Raw genomic sequence first — 21,096 nt, 5'->3', positions numbered from 1 at the left:
GTCTCCCGACCCCCCCTGTCTCGGCCTCCAGTATTTATGCTGCAATAGTTTGTGTCGTGGGGCTAGGGTCAGTCTGTTATATCTGGAGTATTTCTCCTGTCTTATCCGGTGTCCTGTGTGAATTTAAGTATGCCCTCTTTAATTCTCTCTCTGCCTTTTTTCTCTCTCTATCTCTCTCTCTCTCTTTTTCTCTCTCTCTCGGAGGACCTGAGCCCCAGGGCCATACCTCAGGACTACCTGGCCTGAGGTCTCCTTGCTGTCCCCAGTCCACCTGGTCGTGCTGCTGCTCCAGTTTCGACTGTTCTGCCTGCGGCTATGGAACCCTGACCTGTTCACCAGACTTGCTATCTTGTCCCGGACCTGCTGTTTTCAACTCTCTAGAGACAGCAGGAGGGGTAGAGATACTCTGAATGATCGGCTATGAAAAGCCAACTGACATTTACTCCTGACGTGCTGACCTGTTGCACCCTCGACAACCACTGTGATTATTATTATTTGACCCTTCTGGTCATTTATGAACATTTGAACATCTTGGCCATGTTCTGTTATAATCTCCACCCGGCACAACCAGAAGAGGACTGGCCACCCCACATAGCCTGGTTCCTCTCTAGGTTTCTTCCTAGGTTTTGGCCTTTCTAGGGAGTTTTTCTTAGCCACCATGCTTCTACACCTGCATTGCTTGCTGTTTGGGGTTGTAGGCTGGGTTTCTGTACAGCACTTTGAGATATCAGCTGATGTAAAAAGGGCTTCATAAATAAATGTGATTGAAATTTGATTGATGCTTATTTATAAAACCCTCTTAGGCCTCACTCCCCCCTATCTGAGATATCTACTGCAGCCCTCCACATACAACACCCGTTCTGACAGTCACATTCTGTTAACTGTGACTGGCACAGACAAAGCACACACATCCCTGAGTCGCTCGTCTTTTCAGTTCGCTGCAGCTCGCGACTGGAACCAGCTGCAACAAACACTCAAACTGGACCGTTTTATCTCAATCTCTTCATTCAAAGACTCAATCATTGACAATCTCAACGACAGTTGTTGCTGCTTTGCGTGACGTATTTGTCGGCTCTACCGTCTTGCCCTTTGTGCCGTTGTCTGTGCCCAATAATGTTTGTACCGTGTTTTGTGTTGCTACTGTGTTGTCATGTGTTGCTGCCTTGCTATGTTGTTGTCTTGGGTCTCTCTTTATGTAGTGTTGTGTCGTCTCTCGTCGTTATGTGTGTTTTATCCTGTGCTTATATTACATTTGTTTCTGTATTTTTAATCCCAGCCCGTCCCCACAGGAGGCCTTTTGGTAGGCCGTCATTTGCAAATAAGAATTTGTTCTTAAATGACTTGCCTAGTTAAATAAAGGTTAAATAAAAATAATGAATAACTTCACCATGCTCAAAGGGATATTTCATGTCTGTTTATTTTTTATTTTTACCCAACTACCAATAGGTGCTCTTCTTGTTCTTTTCCAAGGTCACTTGGAAAACATGTGTTTGATGTATTTGATATTTCACTCATTCTGCTCCAGCCATTACAGCGAGCCCTTCCTCCCCAATTAAGGTGCCACCAACCCCCTGTGGTGGGGTACAGAGATGAGGTAGTCTATCAAAAGTCATGTTAAACACTATTATTGATCACAGAGTCCAAGCAACATATTATGTGACTTGTTAAGTACATGTTTACTCCTGAACCGATTTAGATTTGCCATAACAAAGGGGTTGAACACTTATTGACTCAAGACATTTCAGCTTTTTTTTTTTTCCGTAAACATTTCGAATAGCACAATTCCACTTTATTGTGTGGAGGCCAGTGACAAAAACATCTACATTTAATCCATTTTAAATTCTGTCTGTAACACAACAAAATGTGGAGAAAGTCAAGGGGTGTGAACACTTTCTGAAGGCCCTGTATGTCAACAGGACCAACGAATGTAGACAAGCTAAATAAAACCAGAGAGAGAGAGATTTTTTAACAGACCAGATATTGAACCCAGATCATCTTTGCACTCCAAGACCATCTTAGCCCATTGAGCTAATGCCTTGGCATTACAACTTGGAGCTAACATGAGTCTTCAGGTCTCAGGCAAGATACTGCACTAACACTGTGACGTGTGTATTGTAGCCTGGTAAATTGTGTTTTGAGGGGTAATCTTGATGTTATAGCCTGATACATGTGTCCTCTGTTAAGGCCTATTCACCATCAAACCACAGACCAAAACACTGCCAGCTAAACTCGCCCCTCCCCTTCTACGCGTGCACGTGGCTCTGAGCGCGCCCCGCACTGTTTCCCTCTTTTCGCGGGGTCCTGCAGTGCCTCCCCTCTCCTCGCCCCCGCGGCGCGCATCCGTTGCTGTAATCTCGTCTGTGTCCGCCAGGAGGCAGTAAGGTTGCAGTGAGAGGCTGCGCCACCAGAACAGCATTACAGCGAGGAAGGCTCCACCAGATGGCAGTTTAGGATTGTTCCTTTCTGCTCCAAGGCGCGGTTCCCGCTTCTCACGACATATTTACAATATTAAAATCTACACACTTTTATCAGATATATCGATTATTTTATTTCGGAAGACTGTAATCGATTGGTCAATGGCCGGTAAAGGTGAGTTTGTTGGTATTTTGGTTGTGTTTTTGGCTTGTGCGAAAGGGGAGACGGGTCTCAGAATCAAGATGGTGGATTCAGAGAGCGAGAGAGGGATGGGGAGAGAGGAGGGGGATGGGTGCTGCTCCGCAAGCTAGCGGAGAGAGAACTGGATGTGCTCTGTCTTCCCTCTGTTCGGCTAGCTAGCTACATGGTCGAGGGCCATTAGCGGGAATGTCTCTACATGTCAGATTACAGGGACGCACGAGAGACTTGACCGCTGTGTTTTGCCAGAATCACTTTTCACCACTCGCTCTTAGTTTTCCCGTTACTAAGACAATGTGTGACGTGATTTTATTGCTCTTGATAGACGGACAGATTCAAAGCGTCAACACAGTGTTGTATGCAGACTCTTATTGCAACGTTATAGTGCCGCCTGCGCGACCTAGCCACACATTGCTATTGTTGCTAGCTAACCCTAATTCATTGCATATGTGTCGGGGTTTCGGATGATATATTTGGGAGTAATGTAACGCCAGTGTTAGTCAGGTTGCTGTCACCAGTGCTATTTGACATCCATCCTTGCCAATCTATCACTCCATTCGTAGAGATTCTGCAGAAATTTCACCAGTAACCTTAGCAACATTGTTTCCTGTTTCACCACCCATTGTTTTGACATGTTACTTATTGTACCGAAGTTCAACGTTGGGATTCTTGACAAATGGCAATATTTTGACTAGTAGATTATATTTTGTAAAGTGCAGCTAGCTAGTTTGCTAACCCACTCCGCCCCTTTCTCTGCTAAACGAAATTTAGCGGGGAAGTGTGTGAGGGGGATGGGTTCCAAATCCAACCCTGGTTACAGTCCAACGCTGTTGGTCTCCATGCTCCCTAATCCAGACCTCTCTCCCAGGGATCCATTCTTCTGTCCCAAGTCAGTTATGTGTTAATGAGGATATCTGTTCATCTATACCATTTAAAATCCACATCTTTCTTTATTAAGGAACTAGGAAATATGGAGTTGGAGAATATTTGGCCAAGTTAGCTTAGCTGGCTACTTTAAGCCCAACTCTTTGAAGATTGTGTTACACCCAGCTTCACTGTTCTTTGTATGGAGTCTGATGTTTACGGTAAAAGGCTATACAGGCAGCTTGTGTCCTAGTGACCACCTAGGCAACAAAGTGGTTATGCAACAAGCGGAGCCATGTGACTTTCCACCAGCAGACTGAACTAGCAGTCTACTGTTGGCTATGCATCCTGCAACGACCAAACTAACTACACCGACTGTAAACTGGTGCTAGAGAAACAATACAACTTTATTGTCCCACATTGTAATGTTCCTCGTCTCCTTTTGCGTAGAACATACAACATAGACTGGCAATATTTAGTACACAGCCATAAAACACCACAAACTGCAGGCCAGGATATGATCTTCACTTGACAGTTCTTGGTTGAGTAGTGTGACTTGGTAAGATTTCCAGTGTATGACTAACCTATTACATATGGCAAATCAACTTGAAATGGGAAACGTTTCAATGCAATGGGGTATACATACAGTACTTCTCTGAGCAGCCTAGTTATTGACTTTGAGTCGGGGGCTGGGATACAAGTCTACAAACCTAACATTTGAGTAATAATTCTACGGCACAGATGCTGCCCATCTGCAACAGTCTGAGGGTCTATCTCTTCAGACAGCACCTTGCCTTATCTGTTGGACTCGTATTGCCCTCACTTTCACCTGCACTGATTCGGCTCATGAAAAAAGGTTGATGTGTCAAGCCCTGGTTATGTGGATCAAACTGGTGCTAAATTACTCAAATGCAGTGTAATTTAGGGGGGAAAGAATCGTGGTTTTTGAAGAACATGTAGTAGATGTTCCCTGAACTGGCTTTCCTAATAGCTTAACAATCCAAAAACATCTGAAAATAGTCTAGGTTTCTAGGCTAATAATGTTTTCACTGAACGTGAACCAATCATGAAACACTAGCAAGCTGCTGTTTACACAAGTTAACTGGAGACTCTAGTCATAAAAGGCAACGGTACCTCTTCAAACAGCATTAAATAGTTTTTCATATTTTTTATTCCTTTACTACTGCAAATACTAGCTGCTAATTTGCATAAACTCGAGTTTGTTGTAGAATGTGTCCTTGTCTGCACCACCCATAGAAACTATATGGTCTCCGGTAGTTTGACCATTAGAGGTAGTGCCAGGTGTAATCATGGCATTTGGCTAGGCCACATGTAGGACCTTGAGCAAAACATTTAATTTGTTTAGACCAGGGGAAGAGCTAGGTGGGGAGCCCTCCCTACCTATTCAAAGGCAGGGGAAACACTGGAGTGGCTGTTCTGTAAGGAACGTGAGCGGAAATTGGCGGAAGTTACCGTCGCTCTCTCATTGAAAACAATGATATCCGGTCATCCTGCCGTGGGCCCAGTCCAGTAATCCAGACCAGACTGTTCTGCAGCAGTAGGTCAGGCAGAGTCTACATTAAAACAGGGGTTGGCAACTAGATTCATCCACAGACCGGTTTTTGTCAGAGGATGGTCGAACATAATTATAATCATTTGAACACTGCAAATTGACCACAACTATGCCCCATAAGTGGTTGTATTTAAAAAAAAGCAGTAATTTCATATCTTGATTACATTGAGACACGAGGCATGTCTCTTTTTGTTATTTGTGGGAATACTTTATTTAACCAGGTAGGCCAGTTGAGAACACCTTTATTTAACCAGGTAGGCCAGTTGAGAACACCTTTATTTAACCAGGTAGGCCAGTTGAGAACACCTTTATTTAACCAGGTAGGCCAGTTGACAACACCTTTATTTAACCAGGTAGGCCAGTTGACAACACCTTTATTTAACCAGGTAGGTCAGTTGAGAACACCTTTATTTAACCAGGTAGGCCAGTTGAGAACACCTTTATTTAACCAGGTAGGCCAGTTGACAACACCTTTATTTAACCAGGTAGGCCAGTTGACAACACCTTTATTTAACCAGGTAGGCCAGTTGACAACACCTTTATTTAACCAGGTAGGCCAGTTGACAACACCTTTATTTAACCAGGTAGGCCAGTTGACAACACCTTTATTTAACCAGGTAGGCCAGTTGACAACACCTTTATTTAACCAGGTAGGCCAGTTGAGAACACCTTTATTTAACCAGGTAGGCCAGTTGACAACACCTTTATTTAACCAGGTAGGCCAGTTGACAACACCTTTATTTAACCAGGTAGGCCAGTTGACAACACCTTTATTTAACCAGGTAGGCCAGTTGACAACACCTTTATTTAACCAGGTAGGCCAGTTGACAACACCTTTATTTAACCAGGTAGGCCAGTTGAGAACACCTTTATTTAACCAGGTAGGCCAGTTGACAACACCTTCATTTAACCAGGTAGGCCAGTTGACAACACCTTTATTTAACCAGGTAGGCCAGTTGACAACACCTTTATTTAACCAGGTAGGCCAGTTGACAACACCTTTATTTAACCAGGTAGGCCAGTTGACAACACCTTTATTTAACCAGGTAGGCCAGTTGACAACACCTTTATTTAACCAGGTAGGCCAGTTGACAACACCTTTATTTAACCAGGTAGGCCAGTTGACAACACCTTTATTTAACCAGGTAGGCCAGTTGACAACACCTTTATTTAACCAGGTAGGCCAGTTGACAACACCTTTATTTAACCAGGTAGGCCAGTTGACAACACCTTTATTTAACCAGGTAGGCCAGTTGACAACACCTTTATTTAACCAGGTAGGCCAGTTGACAACACCTTTATTTAACCAGGTAGGCCAGTTGACAACACCTTTATTTAACCAGGTAGGCCAGTTGACAACACCTTTATTTAACCAGGTAGGCCAGTTGACAACACCTTTATTTAACCAGGTAGGCCAGTTGACAACACCTTTATTTAACCAGGTAGGCCAGTTGACAACACCTTTATTTAACCAGGTAGGCCAGTTGACAACACCTTTATTTAACCAGGTAGGCCAGTTGACAACACCTTTATTTAACCAGGTAGGCCAGTTGAGAACAAGTTCTTATTAACAACTGTGACCTGGCCAAGATAAAGCAAAGCAGTGCGACACAAACAACAACACAGAGTTAAAATCTGGGAACAGATTTTCTAAATTAAACTAATTTGAACTGATTTCCTTGTGATTTTAGTCTTTTTTTCACCAAAGCTAAAATCCTAAATGATTATATACATATTTTTTTTACTAAAAACTTTGGGGGTGTGGGCCTGTGTAATGACTAGTGTATTTATAGTAAGTTATTCATTTGTAATAGCTAGTTGAGTTGTTCAAATGAGCCAGCTTTGATTTGTAACTGAATTAGTATTTTATGATCAGGCCAATTACACCATAAATTATACTGTAACATGTTGCCATTATACAGCTCCAGGGTGTTTTCCTTGACTTCAGCAGACTCAGTTTAGACATCGTTATTGAATCCAAGCTGAATCCAGATTTAGGTGTGTCTGTGAAGAAAGTATTATTTCAGTTTTAGGGAATGACCAATATCAAGCGTGTTCGCTGAAAGAATAGGCCCTACGACTCTTTAGAATGAGGACATCTTGAAGCTATCTAAAGCAAATGGTATGTATACAGGGAAGCTGTCAGGACCACTCACAGTGAAGTAACAACTTTGGCTTTAATTGGCACTAGACAAATCTGATGCTATTAGTTAGCTATCTGGTTGTGTTGCATAGCAAGCTGTGGTGTAGTTAGCTAGCTGGTTGTGGTGTAGTTGGCTGTGGTGCAGGCCTAGTTTGGGTAGCAGTTGGTGGTGTAATCAGCTAGCGGGTGTTTAGCGGGTTGGCTAGCGGTTGTTTAGCGGGTTGGCTAGTTGACCTGTAGCATCAGATGGAGAGAGAGAATGTGGGGCTAAAAATGCTCTGAAGCCTTCCTGTCCAGCGCTGCGCTTGGTTGATTAACATCATTCCCTGAAACCTAGCAGACTGGTGTACTTGTTGGCTACTTGTTTCAACACCCAGTTGGCTATACTAGTGTAACATTAAATGTATGTATCTAAAGGCATTGAAAGCACACAGTCAAGTATGTTTCAGCACGGTAGCATTGCATCTAAAGCTAACGTGATACTGTTAATATTTCTCCAGCCGATGCTTGGCTGATTTTGTTTTTCTAGCACATTCTCCAACACTACTACTGCTGGGGACACATTTCATGTGGCCCTACCCTCAGGGGATCAATAAAGTACAGTCACACACACACACACACACTAACATACATATTTTACATCATTGTCTGCCTAGCCTATATCATGCTGCTGAGATTTTCTGTCAAGAGAAAGCCGGCTCACACTCAGATTAAGGGTGTGTGTGTGTTCTTCACGTCATCTGCCCTCATAGTCTCGTGTGGGATTAAGGCCTTCCCTGTAGCACAGTAGATTAAACTACCCCTTCTAACCCTCAGATTACCAGATTACTCCATTACCATTGTATCAGCAGTGGTCCGGTAAACTACCCTCATGGATGATGAACGTTGCCTGTCAGGGACCTGAAGACTAATGTCAGGATGTTTAGGCTTTAGCTCAATGAGATAATGCAGTCTTGAGTTGAAGAGAAGTCGGGCCTTAGGTTCTATGTCTGGACAGTCACACTAGCATATTGACAACCTGGGAAATGTCACTTTCCCCCAGTAGCATCTCAAGGTAAACCAAACCCCTTTGGCCAAACAAACATCTGACTTCATAGGCTGACTTCATGACCAGGCTGCAGAGAGCCCTGGATATGCAGTGCTCTTGAACCCAGTCTTTATCTCACACACACACACACACACACACACACACACACACACACACACACACACACACACACACACACACACACACACACACACACACACACACACACACACACACACACACACACACACACACACACACACACACACACACACACACACACACGGATTCTGCTAGTCACAGTAATGGGTTCTCTGTAGTGAAATGATAATGTTCTGGAGCCTCTTATGTCATTAGGGTATAATAACCTCAGCTGTAGAAATATGTGTGTGTGTATAGCAACAGACAGTGAATGTGGGTCAAGGTGAGAGCGAGAGAGGCAGAAAGATGAGACAAACTAATGAGTCTCTTGCTCCCCCAGCCCTCCCCTCTCTCCTCCTCTGCTCCCGCTGATCTCCCTTTGTGCGCTCGTTCTCTCCTCCATTTCACTCTCCCTCGCTCTCTCTCTGCGTCTCCATTTTGCGATAGCTGCAGTGAGCCAGGCGGCCATTGCAGAGAGAATCTTCTTTCTTTTCCTTTTTTCTTTCTTTCCTGTTCTTTCCTACCGGTATTTCTTGCTTGGTTGCTTTTTCTTTTGAGATTAAAAAATAAAACCTCTTTAGAAACCTTTTATTTTTATGTAGAGCCTGCAGCCCAAAGCCTACTCTAGAGCTCTGTAAAACCACTGTATTACTGTAGAGCCTGCAGCCCAAAGCCTACTCTAGAGCTCTGTAAAACCACTGTATTACTGTAGAGCCTAAAACCACTGTATTACTGTAGAGCCTGCAGCCCAAAGCTCTACTGTATTACTGTAGAGCTAAAGCCTACTCTAGAGCTCTGTAAAACCACTGCCTACAGCCCAAAGCCTACTCTAGAGCTCTGTAAAACCACTGTATTACTGTAGAGCCTGCAGCCCAAAGCCTACACTAGAGCTCTGTAAAACCACTGTATTACTGTAGAGCCTGCAGCCCAAAGCCTACTCTAGAGCTCTGTAAAACCACTGTATTACTGTAGAGCCTGCAGCCCAAAGCCTACTCTAGAGCTCTGTAAAACCACTGTATTACCCAGAGCTCTGTAAAACCAAGCCTACAAAGCCTAGAGCTCTGTAAAACCACTGTATTACTGCAGCCCAAAGCCTACACTAGAGCTCTGTAAAACCACTGTATTACTGTAGAGACTCTTTGTAATATAGAGTCCATGATGCTGCATTATTAAGTGAACCCCCACTACAGATACCTTAGAGCAGGCCAGAGGAGCTCCACTCATTAGTCAAGGGGGCATGAGTTTATTGGCATGATTCAAGGGACCAGAGAATGAAAATTAGGAAGGTATTTTTCTCATGCCCAATGGGCTGGACACAGTGAGGACACATGTTATTCCCTTATATTACATTTGACATTTTCATCATTTAGCAGACGCTCCTATTCAGAACGACTCATTCACTACAATATCTACTACGCTGTTGCTTAAAGACTCATTCCATGTGGGATTGGCAGAGAGAAAGAGATGGGTAGGAGAGGGAGAAGATGGGCGAATGGTGAGTGAGTGAAAGAGAGAGGTGTGCGTGAGACACTTCATCCCATCATGTCATTACCCTTCAGAACAGGGTTCTCCAATAGGTGGCCCGCCTGTGATTTTATTTTAAATATATATACACACACACACACAGCACCAGTCGAGTTTGGACACACCTACTCATTCCAGGGTTTTCCTTTATTTGGACTATTGTCTACATTTGTGAATAATAGTAAAGACATCAACTATGAAATAACACATATGGAATCATGTAGTAACCAAAAACAGCTTTGCACGCTCTTGGCATTCTCTCAGCCTGCTTCACCTGGAATGCTTTTCCAACAGTCTTGAAAGAGATCCCACACGCTGAGCACTTGTTGACTGCTTTTCCTTCTCTGCTGTCCAACTCATCCCAAACCATCTCAATTGAGGTCGGGTGATTGTGGAGGCCAGGCATCTGATGCAGCACCCATTACCCTCTTGGTCAAATAGCTGAAGGCATTGTGTGTGTGTGTGTGATATTTATATTATATATACACTTAGGTTGGAGTCATTAAAACTTGTTTTTCAACCACTCCACAAATGTCTTGTTAACAAACTATTGCTTTGGCAAGTCGGTTAGGACATCTACTTTGTGCATGACACAAGTCATTTTTCCAACAATTGTTTAAATAAAGATTTTCACTTATAAGTCACTGTATCACAATTCCAGTGGGTCAGAAGTTTACATACACTACGTTGACTGTGCCTTTAAACAGCTTGGAAAATTCCAGAAAATTATGTCATGGTTATGTTATGTTAGAAGCTTCTGATAAGCTAATTGACTAATAAGCTAATCATTTGAGTCAATTGGAGGTGTGGATGTATTTCAAGGCCTACCCTCAAACTCAGTGCCTCTTTGCTTAACATCATGGGAAAATGAAAAGAAATCAGCCAAGACCTCAGAAAAACAATTGTAGACCTCCACAAGTCTGGTTCATCCTTGAGAGCAATTTCCAAATGCCTGAAGATACCACATTCATCTGACAAACTATAGTATGCAAGTATAAACACCATGGGACCACGCAGCCATCATACCGCTCAGGAAGGAGATGCGTTCTGTCTCCTAGAGATGAACGTACTTTGGTGCGAAAAGTGCAAATCAATCCCAGAACAACAGCAAAGGACCTTGTGGAGATGCTGGTGGAAACGGGTACAAAAGTATCTTTATCCACAGTAAAACGAGTCCTATATCGATATAACCTGAAAGGCTGCTTAGCAAGAAAGAAGCCACTGCTCCAAAACCATCATAAAAAAAGCCAGACTACGGTTTGCAACTGTACATGGGGACAAAGATCGTACTTTTTTGAGAAATGTCCTCTGGTCTGATGAAACAAAAATAGGATTGTTTGGCCATAATGACCATTGTTATGTTTGGAGGAAAAAGGGGGAGGCTTGCAAGTCGAAGAACACCATCCAAACTGTGAAGCACGGGGGTGGCAGCATCATATTATGGGGGTGCTTTGCTGCAGGAGGGACTGGTGCACTTCACAAAATCATGAGCAGGAAAATTATGTGAATATATTAAAGCAACATCTCAAGACGTCCATCAGGAATTGAAAGCTTGGTCGCAAATGGGTCTTCCAAATGGACAATGACCCCAAGAATACTTCCAAAGTTGTAGCAAAATGGCTGAAGGACAAAAATCAAGATATTAGAGTGGCCATCAAAGTCCGGACCTCAATCCCATAGAAAATTTGCGGGGAGAATTGAAAAAGTGTCGGAGCAGGGAGGCCTACAAACCTGACTCAGTTACACCAGCTCTGTCAGGAAGAATGGACCAAAATTCACCCAACTTATTGTGGAAGGTTACCCAAAACATTTGACCCAAGTTAAACAATTTAAAGGCAATGCTACCAAATACTAATTGAGTGCATGTAAACTTCTGAACCACTGGGAAAGTGATGAAAGAAATAAATGCTGAAATAAATAATTCGCTCTCCTATTGTTTTGACATTTCACATTCTTAAAATGAAGTGGTGATCCTAACTGACCTACGACTTGGAATTTTTTACTAGGATTAAATGTCAGGAATTGTGAAAAACTGAGTTTAAATGTATTTGGCTAAGGTGTATGTTAACTTCCGACTTCAAATGTACATTTACATATATACGTAAACTCAGCAAGAAAAGAAATGTCCCCTTTTTCAGGACCCTGTCTTTCAAGGATAATTCGTTAAAATCCAAATAACTTCAAAGATCATCATGCACCTGTGGAACGGTCGTTAAGACACTAACAGCTTACACACGTTAGGCAATTAAGGTCACAGTTATGAAAACTTAGGACACTAAAGAGGCCTTTCTACTGACTCTCAAAAACACCAAAAGAAAGATGCCCAGGGTCCCTGCTCATCTGTGTGAATGTGCCTTAGGCTTGCTGCAAGGACGCATGAGGACTGCAGATATGGCCAGGGCAATACATTGCAATGTCCGTACTGTGAGACGCCTAAGACAGCGCTACAGGGAGACGGGAAAGGACAGCTGATCGTCCTCACAGTGGCAGACCACGTGTAACAATACCTGCACAGGATCAGTACATTCGAACATCACACCTGCGGGACAGGTACAGGATGGCAACAACAACTGCCCAAGTTACACCAGGAATGTACATTTCCCCCCATCAGTGCTCAGACTGTCCGTAATAGGCTGAGAGAGGCTGGATTGAGGGCTTGAAGGCCTGTTGTAAGGCAGGTCCTCACCAGACATCACTGGCAACAACGTCGCCTATGGGCACAAACCCACTGTCGCCTGACCAGACAGGACTGGCAAAAAGTGCTCTTCACTCATGAGTCGCAGTTTTGTCTCACCAGGGGCGATGGTCGGATTTGCGTTTATCGTCGAAGGAATGAGCGTTACACCGAGGCCTGTACTCTGGAGCGGGATCGATTTGGAGGTGGAGGGTTCGTCGTGGTCTGGGGCGGTGTGTCACAGCATCATCAGACTGTGCCTGCAATGACAACAAGCTATCTCAACGCTGTGCATTACAGGGAAGACATCCTCCTCCCTCATGTGGTACCCTTCCTGCAGGCTCATCCTGACATGACAATGCCACCAGCCATACTGCTCGTTCTGTGCGTGATATCCTGCAAGACAGGAATGTCAGTGTTCTGCCATGGCCAGCGAAGAGCCTGGATCTCAATCTTATTGTTCACGTCTGGGACCTGTTGGATCGGAGGGCGAGGGCTTGGACCATTTCCCCCCAGAAATGTCCGGGAACTTGCAGGTGCCTTGGTGGAAGAGTGGGGTAACATCTCACAGCAAGACTGGGCAAATCTGGTACAGTCCATGAGGAGGAGATGCACTGCAGTACTTAATGCAGCTGGTGGCCACACTAGATACTCACCGTTCCTTTTGATTTTGACTCCCCCTTTGTTCAGGGACACATTATTCAATTTCTGTTTGTCATGTGTCTGTGGAACTTGTTCAGTTTGTCTCAGTTGTTGAATCTTGTTATGTTCATGCAAATATTTACTCATGTTAAGTTTGCTGAAAATAAATGCAGTTGACAGTGAGAGGACATTTATTTTTTTTGCTGAGTTTACATGCATGCATACATATAGTGACTTCAGACTTTTTTCACATTTTGTCACAACCTGAATTTAAAATGAATGCAATCTAATGTGTTCTGCTAATGTTATTTTTATGTTCAAAATCATAATGGTCAATGTATTCAATTTCATCCTGGTTTCTGTCATGCAGTGTGTGTGTGTGTGTGTGTGTGTGTGTGTGTGTGTGTGTGTGTGTGTGTGTGTGTGAGATTGTTGACCTCAAATGGACACTTACTCTGCATGACTCTGTGTGGTATTGAAATGTTCATTTGTTGTCACTGGTCTACATAGAGTACCCCATAATTTCGTTTTTAGAAATGTTGACTAATTCTTTTAAAATGAAAAGCTGAAATATCAGTAGGGATTCAACCCCTTTGTTATGCCAAGCCTAAATAAATTCAGGAGTGAACATTTCTTAAAACCCTTTGAGCATGGTGAAGTTATTACACTTTGGATGGTGTATCAATACACAACAAAGATGCATGCGTCCTTACTAACTCAGTTGCCGGAGAGGAAGGAAACGGCTCAGGGATGTCGCCATGAGGTCAATGATAACTTTAAAACAGTTAGTGTTTAATGGCTGTGATAGGAGAAACTTAGGATGGATCAACAAATAATAATAATAATAATAATAATAATATAATATATGTTTAGCAGTTTTATCAATACACAACTTAAGTCATGTGTGCATACATTCTACATGGGTGGTCCCGGGATGGAACCCACTACCCTGGCGTTACAAGCGCCATGCTCTACCAACTGAGCTACAGAAGGACCACTTAAAGGTCAAGAACGTGTTTCCATTTGTCACATCCCTGACAAACACACCCACAAACAACATTGTAGTTACTCCACAATACTAACCTAAATGACAGAGTGAAAAGAAGAAAGCCTGTACAGAATCCAAATATTCCAAAACATGCATCCTGTTTGCAACAAGGAACTAAAGTAATGCCGTAAAAGATGTGGCAAAGCAATTCACTTTTTGTACTGAATACAAAGCGTTGTGTTTTTGGGGAAAATCCATCACTGAGTACCACTCCATATTTACAAACATAGTGGTGGCTGCATCATGTTATGGGTATGTAATCGTTAAGAACTGGGGAGTTTTTCAGGATGAAAAATATATGGAATGGAGCTAAGCACAGTCAAAATCCTAGAGGAAAATCTGGTTCAGTCTGCTTGCCACCAGTCACTGAGATATGAATTCATCTTTCAGCAGGACAATAACCTAACACACAAGGCAAAATCTACACTGGCGCCAAGAAGACAGTAATGTTCCTGAGTGGCCGAGTTTCAGTTTGACTTAAATCTACTTGAAAATATATGTCAAACTGAAAATGTTTGTCTAGCGATGATCAACAACCAATTTGACAGTGCTTGAAGAATTCTGAAAAGAATAATTGGGAAATGTTCCACAATAATCTCTTACCCCGAAAGACTGTAATCGTTGCTTCTACAAGGTATTGACTCGGGGGTGTAAATACTTATGGAAATGAGATATTTCTGTATTTAAATTTCAATACATTTGCAAAAAATGTCTAAACATGTTTTCACTTTGCTATGATAGGGCTGTCATTATTGACTGTAGATGGGTAAGGAAAAAAATGTAATCCATTTAGAATTCAGGCCGTAACACAACATGTGGAATAATTCAAGGGGCATGACTACTTCCTGAAGGCCCTGTATCTGTCTGTACTGTCTGTACAGTCTGTACAGTCTTGTCTGTCTGTATTGACTACTTCCTGAAGGCCCTGTATCTCTTTGGAATTCTTGCAGTCAAATTATTTATAACTATGTTCCGACCATCCGCTCAAGGAAAACTCTGCCCACAGCTGAATGTAATTGGGGACCCCTGCCTTAAGGTGTCTGTCTGCTTCTCCTTCCTTGTACGACTGGAGTCATGACTGGGTTAGGAGAGTTACATCTCTCTCATTGACCTGCATGGGGATAATACTGGTCCCTTTTCCTATCTCTTGTTAATTTATTCTCACTCTTCTCAGACTCTCTTGATCTATATCATTTGATCATTCCCCTCTCTCGTCTCTCTTTCTCTGGCATTCCCCTCTCTCGGGTGAACACTCTTGTTATTATACCTCTTAAGGATGCTATGGTCTCTCTTCCGCGCCAGGCTTGTTGGCTCTCATACAGAACCGCCGAGATAAGAACCCCCCACACTGTTCAACTGACAGGGCAGTATTGAAATGAGACAGAAGTAAAATAGCTGGAGCGGTCCGTATTATCCCAGTCCTAGCTAGAGCTGGTGTTTGAGGATCAGGACTGACTCCTCTGATCTCTCTCTGCCCTCATTTCTCTGGTGTCTACGACTGTTTCAGATCAGAGGATAATAGCATGCCCAAAAGTCCTCATCCAAATGACATGGTTTTATGTTTCAGAAAATGGTGTGACATTTCAGAGACTATAATCGTGTCCTTGTTTTACTAGTTGGTCCAGATTTGAATGGCCCAGTAATTGCAGGCAGCAGTCTCATAGAGCTGTCTTGTATATGCTATTCCCTCCCTTACACCTCTGTCTAGTTGCTGCTGGAAACGCCTCAGTGGGTTTTGTTGTTTTGGATTCGGACAGGATCACTTTCTTATGAGTGATGCTCTTTCGAGTGCAGAAGCATTTTGTGTGTGATCTCTAAGAATCTTGTTCAAATGCATTATTGATGTAGGCAACGCCTTTTCTCTCACTCTTATCACATTTGCATTTATTGAACCTTTATTTAACTAGGCAAGAACACATTCTCATTTTCAATGGCGGTCTAGGAGCAGTGGGTTAACTGCCTTGTTCAGGGGCGGAACCTTGTCAGCTCGGGGATTCGATCTAGCAACCTTTCGGTTACTGGCCCAACGCTCTAACCACTAGGTTACCTGCCGCCCACATGGAGCTGTCTGAGTGAAGGGTCATGCTCTGCCAAATGATAGGATATTTTACAGTTGACTGCTGTCCCCCTCATCCCAAGAGATGTGTTGTCCTCATCTACAGTGCTGTTAGTTCCCACAGCTGTGTTGGACAGAGGCAGCCTAGTGACCGTACTCTCTCTCCTTGTTCCCATCATGACAGCATTCTTATGGCCGACTTTATTCAGGTGAAGTAGGATCGTATAATGTGGAAGGGTGATAATGTGGGTGATGTGTTATTATCCGAGAGGTCGTTGTAGTTGAAAACAGTGGAGATCCTCAACAGCAGTGAAAGGGACATCTAACGAATCCCCAGAGATCACAATGGATATCTTCATCTCTTTTGTGCCTTCTTACCCCCTGTCCCTCTCCCCCTCCTCTTTCCCCAATCTCCCCCCTCTATCACTCTCTCTCCTCCCCACCCAGTCCCTTCTCACTGATCAGCCAATCAGGGGAGGGGGGCTTATGACCCACAAGGGTTGCCATGGCAATGCCTGCCTGCCTCCGGGAGTACATGTCATGCATGTTAAGTGGCTTACACACACACACACACACACACACACAGTTATATGTGTGTTCAGTCAGACCACAGATGATAAAATATGAGTGCTGGATAACTGTCTGTAACGTGTTATACAAGCCCTGCCTGCCTCCGTGTGTGTGTGTGATCCCTCACATTGATTCTAAGCAGGATCAGCCTATTGTAGCAGAGGAAGCTCTGGTTATTCTGTGTGGTATGACACACACACCCATTCCTGATGCCACAGCACCACCTGGAACGTCAGGGTGAGCGCTTCAGAGCCTCCATACAGTGAAATCACACAATTCCACTCTCTCTGTCTCTCCTTGTGGAGCTGCTCTGCTCTGAGAGAAAGGGACACAGACACACACACACCTCGGGCAGCTCCCAAAGCGGTCAGAGCCCAGTATCTGGAATACAGATACCGTGTGTGTGTGTGTGTGTGTGTGTGTGTGTGTGTGTGTGTGTGTGTGTGTGTGTGGCTGCTCTCTTTTTAACAGTGAACAGACACTCCCTCCAGGCTTCTTTGTGAGAGAGAGAGATGGATGTTAATGGAGTATTAGTAACGGTAGTCTTCAGTCAATGGCCAATAACAACTCTGGCAGACACCCATCTCTGGCCTTCTGCCAAGGTGACGCACAGCTTTCAAGTACTATCTGAACCCAGTCACACAGATTTCCCCTGTTGCTTTTGCCTTCTATAGTCCAGAGAGAATATAGAATTGGGGAGGGAAGGAAGGAAGGGAGGAGAGGCAGAGATGGAGAGCACACATTTCAGCCAGCAGTGGGACCGTAGTGATCCCTGGAGAGATGCTACTAGAAGTGTGGTGGTGGTGGTAGGGGGGCTGTACTGCATAATGACAGTAGCTGATGGTTAGCGTTCAGGATTTCTCTCTGTGTTTTTACAGCTCTTCACATCCTACCACCTTTTATTAGTTAACCTCAATGTCTACCATTACATGGTACCCAATATTGGGTCAAAAAATATACTGACATTTTCTACTTCCAAGTCCAATCAACAATTTACTTTAATCAATGAATAAATCAGTAAATGATCATATGTATATTATATACCGGTACAAACTAGCTATGTTTTGTGTATATATAATAATCAAAATAAACAAAAGTTGATAGACCTAGCTATAACTGAGATAAAGCTGAGTGTCCACCATCTCTTCCCTCTCATCACTTATCTCTGTGTGCCTGCTTTGTGTGACGGACATAGAGAGGGGTGTGTGTGTGTTGGTAACAAGACTCACTCGGCTGGTGTGCTCAAGCTCTCTCCAGTTTCTCTGTGTGTGAGAACATTTAAATACAGTCTCTCCTAGCCTGCCCCCTACTGTTGTTTAAGCCCAGTCTCAGCCACACACACACACTCACCCTCCATAACACTCCCTAGACACACTCAACAAAGAGACAAAACACCACATAAACTGACGTTTAACTTATTGAGAGGTTAGTTTATTTTTTAAATGATTAAAACCTTGTTAAAGCCGTATAAAGTGTGTTTAAGTTGATGGAGGTGAGAGGACTTTGTGGATCATACTGCCATTGGTGGCCGAAGCAGGGTACAGCACCCACTTGTTGATATTTACTACACTCTGCCCAATATTTAGTAATGACTGTTATTTCTATACATAGGGCCAGGAGTTTATTCCTAGCCAGGCAAGCAAATTGATAGGACAAACTTTACATCTAACGTATAGCCGAAAGAAGGAGCCCTAGTGTTTTCCTGCCCTTGCAACCGTGAAAAACTCTGGGGTCTAACCAGTAACAAATGATTTTCCCTTTTTCTTAAAGGATCAGATTTGACAACACAACATTCTGGGTTTGTTATGGGATTTGTTGTGAAGATTTTTTCAAAGATACTTTACTTTAATTTGAAATCATGTTGTTTGAAATGATTAGAATTTATAATGTTGTGGTTGAAATGATTAAATGTAATGTAATTGGTTAGAATGTTGTTGACATGATTAGACCTCTTTCTGTTTGAAATGTGCACGCTCTCGACACGCCCCCTCTAGACTTTACTGGTGCACTTCCTAAAGTGGCCAGTTGGTGTCTCCCTTTCCTCTCTTTCTCCTCTACTCTGCCTGGTTTATCTCTCTCCTCCCTACCTTCTATCTCTCCTCTGACACTCACTCTTTCTCCTTTCTCTCCTTTTTTCGTTCTCTTTTTCAAGTTGCGTAAATGTTGAAAATATTCCAAACTAAATCACCAGACATTTGTGACAAATGGCTAAACCGTGTCTCTCTCTCTTTCTAGGGGCTGGTGTGTTGTGAGGTGCTGTGTCCCCAGTGTTGAGTGAATTTGGTCACCACTCTGTAACCCCCCCCCTCCCCCCCACACACACACACACACACGGTTGACCCCGTACCGAGCCACACCCCCCCCCTCCAGCGGACCACACACACCCACTCTTTCCTGAGGACACACCCCCCTCCAGCGGACCGCACCACTCTTTCCTGACACACCCCCTCCCTCCAGCTCTCTTCCTGAGGACACACACCCCTCCCTCCAGCGGACTCTTTCCTGAGGACACACACCCCTCCCTCCAGCGGACCGCACACACCCACTCTTTCCTGAGGACACACACCCCTCCCTCCAGCGGACCACACACACCCACTCTTTCCTGAGGACACACACCCCTCCCTCCAGCGGACCACACACACCCACTCTTTCCTGAGGACACACACCCCCCCCTACAGCAGTCAGGATGATCACCTCTGAGCTGCCTGTCCTACAGTGAGTCTTTCCCCGTTGCATCGTCAACCAAAGCCTCATTAAGAGATCACAACACACCCCTGATGCGGTAATTAGTCGAACGTAGGTGTGTGTGTAATGTATGTTGTGACTGCTGAGTGTGGGTAGAATTGTGTAGGTGTATCCCTCTCAGTATAAGTGTGTGTGTTGCAGGGACTCGTCCAATGAGAGCGGAGCGGCAGACACAGTGAGTCTGAGTGTGAGTGTGAGTGAGCTGGAGGACCCGACAGACACTAAAGGCAAGAAGAAGAGAGGGAGGCCTGGCAGACCACCAGTAAGAACACCTTTTTACGAGGTTCCTTCTCTCTGCATAGTCTCTTCCTGTATATCTGAACCCTTTGCCCCTCCCTTTTTTTAAGGCAGCCAATAAGAAGCCTCGGAAGTCCCCAGCGGAGAAGGCTACAGGCGGGGCTAAAGGGAGGAAGGCCAATGGGGTCCCTCAGACCAACGGCGAGGGAGGAGACCCCGTCACTCTGTTTGAGGTGGTCAGAATGGGAAAGAGCGCCATGCAGTCTGTGGTGGATGACTGGATCGAGTCGTACAAGCAGGACAGAGACATCGCCTTACTGGACCTCATCAACTTCTTTATCCAGTGTTCTGGCTGCAAAGGTATTACTGTTAACCGCTACCGACACACCAGACAACATTCTGATTTATATAGGCCTCATTTCCAGGTTGGTTGTATTGTGGTTGTTAAAGGTTGTGTTGTGGTTGTGCGTAACCCTCTTCAGGCACGGTGCGCATCGAGATGTTCCGCAACATGCAGAACGCTGAGATCATCAGGAAGATGACAGAGGAGTTTGACGAGGTAATGCATCAAGGCTGTCATTGGTCGGATGAGGGGAGGGAGGGAGGGAGGGAGGGATAGGCTGGTGGATATAGACTGACGTGTGTATTGATGTACATCAAGGACAGTGTGACTACTGCTGATTTTAAAAAGGGCTTTATAAATAAATCTTAATTGATTGACGACCGTCTCACCATGTCCTCACCCCAGTAATAGATCAACATATTGATCATGTTTATATCTGGTCTGCAGGACAGTGGGGACTACCCTCTCACCATGTCCTCACCCCAGTAATAGATCAACATGTTTATCTGTGGTCTGCAGGACAGTGGGGACTACCGTCTCACCATGTCCTCACCCCAGTAATAGATCAACATGTTTATCTGGTCTGCAGGACAGTGGGGACTACCCTCTCACCATGTCCTCACCCCAGTAATAGATCAACATGTTTATCTGTGGTCTGCAGGACAGTGGGGACTACCGTCTCACCATGTCCTCACCCCAGTAATAGATCAACATGTTTATCTCTGGTCTGCAGGACAGTGGGGACTACCCTCTCACCATGTCCTCACCCCAGTAATAGATCAACATGTTTATATCTGGTCTGCAGGACAGTGGGGACTACCCTCTCACCATGTCCTCACCCCAGTAATAGATCAACATGTTTATCTGTGGTCTGCAGGACAGTGGGGACTACCCTC

General features: G+C 44.2%; 1 protein-coding gene across 1 annotated transcript in view; it reads left to right on the top strand.

Annotated features, from left to right (window-relative positions):
• Positions 1–19,387: 19,387 nt before the first annotated feature.
• LOC124010998 (cohesin subunit SA-1) overlaps positions 19,388–21,096 on the top strand; it is a 25,983-nt gene continuing 24,274 nt past the window's right edge. Inside the window, exons 1-4 of the mRNA XM_046323883.1 lie at positions 19,388–19,590; positions 19,762–19,882; positions 19,968–20,217; positions 20,340–20,416. Coding sequence (XP_046179839.1) covers positions 19,562–19,590; positions 19,762–19,882; positions 19,968–20,217; positions 20,340–20,416 — 477 coding nt within the window. The 5' untranslated portion in view covers positions 19,388–19,561. The remainder of the gene's footprint in view (positions 19,591–19,761; positions 19,883–19,967; positions 20,218–20,339; positions 20,417–21,096) is intronic.

Source organism: Oncorhynchus gorbuscha, linkage group LG23 (genome assembly GCF_021184085.1).
Source record: "Oncorhynchus gorbuscha isolate QuinsamMale2020 ecotype Even-year linkage group LG23, OgorEven_v1.0, whole genome shotgun sequence".
In the NCBI taxonomy this organism is placed as follows: Eukaryota; Metazoa; Chordata; class Actinopteri; order Salmoniformes; family Salmonidae; genus Oncorhynchus; species Oncorhynchus gorbuscha.
The sequence above is the reverse complement of the archived record's forward strand: the minus strand, read 5'-3'. Positions and strand labels throughout refer to the sequence as shown.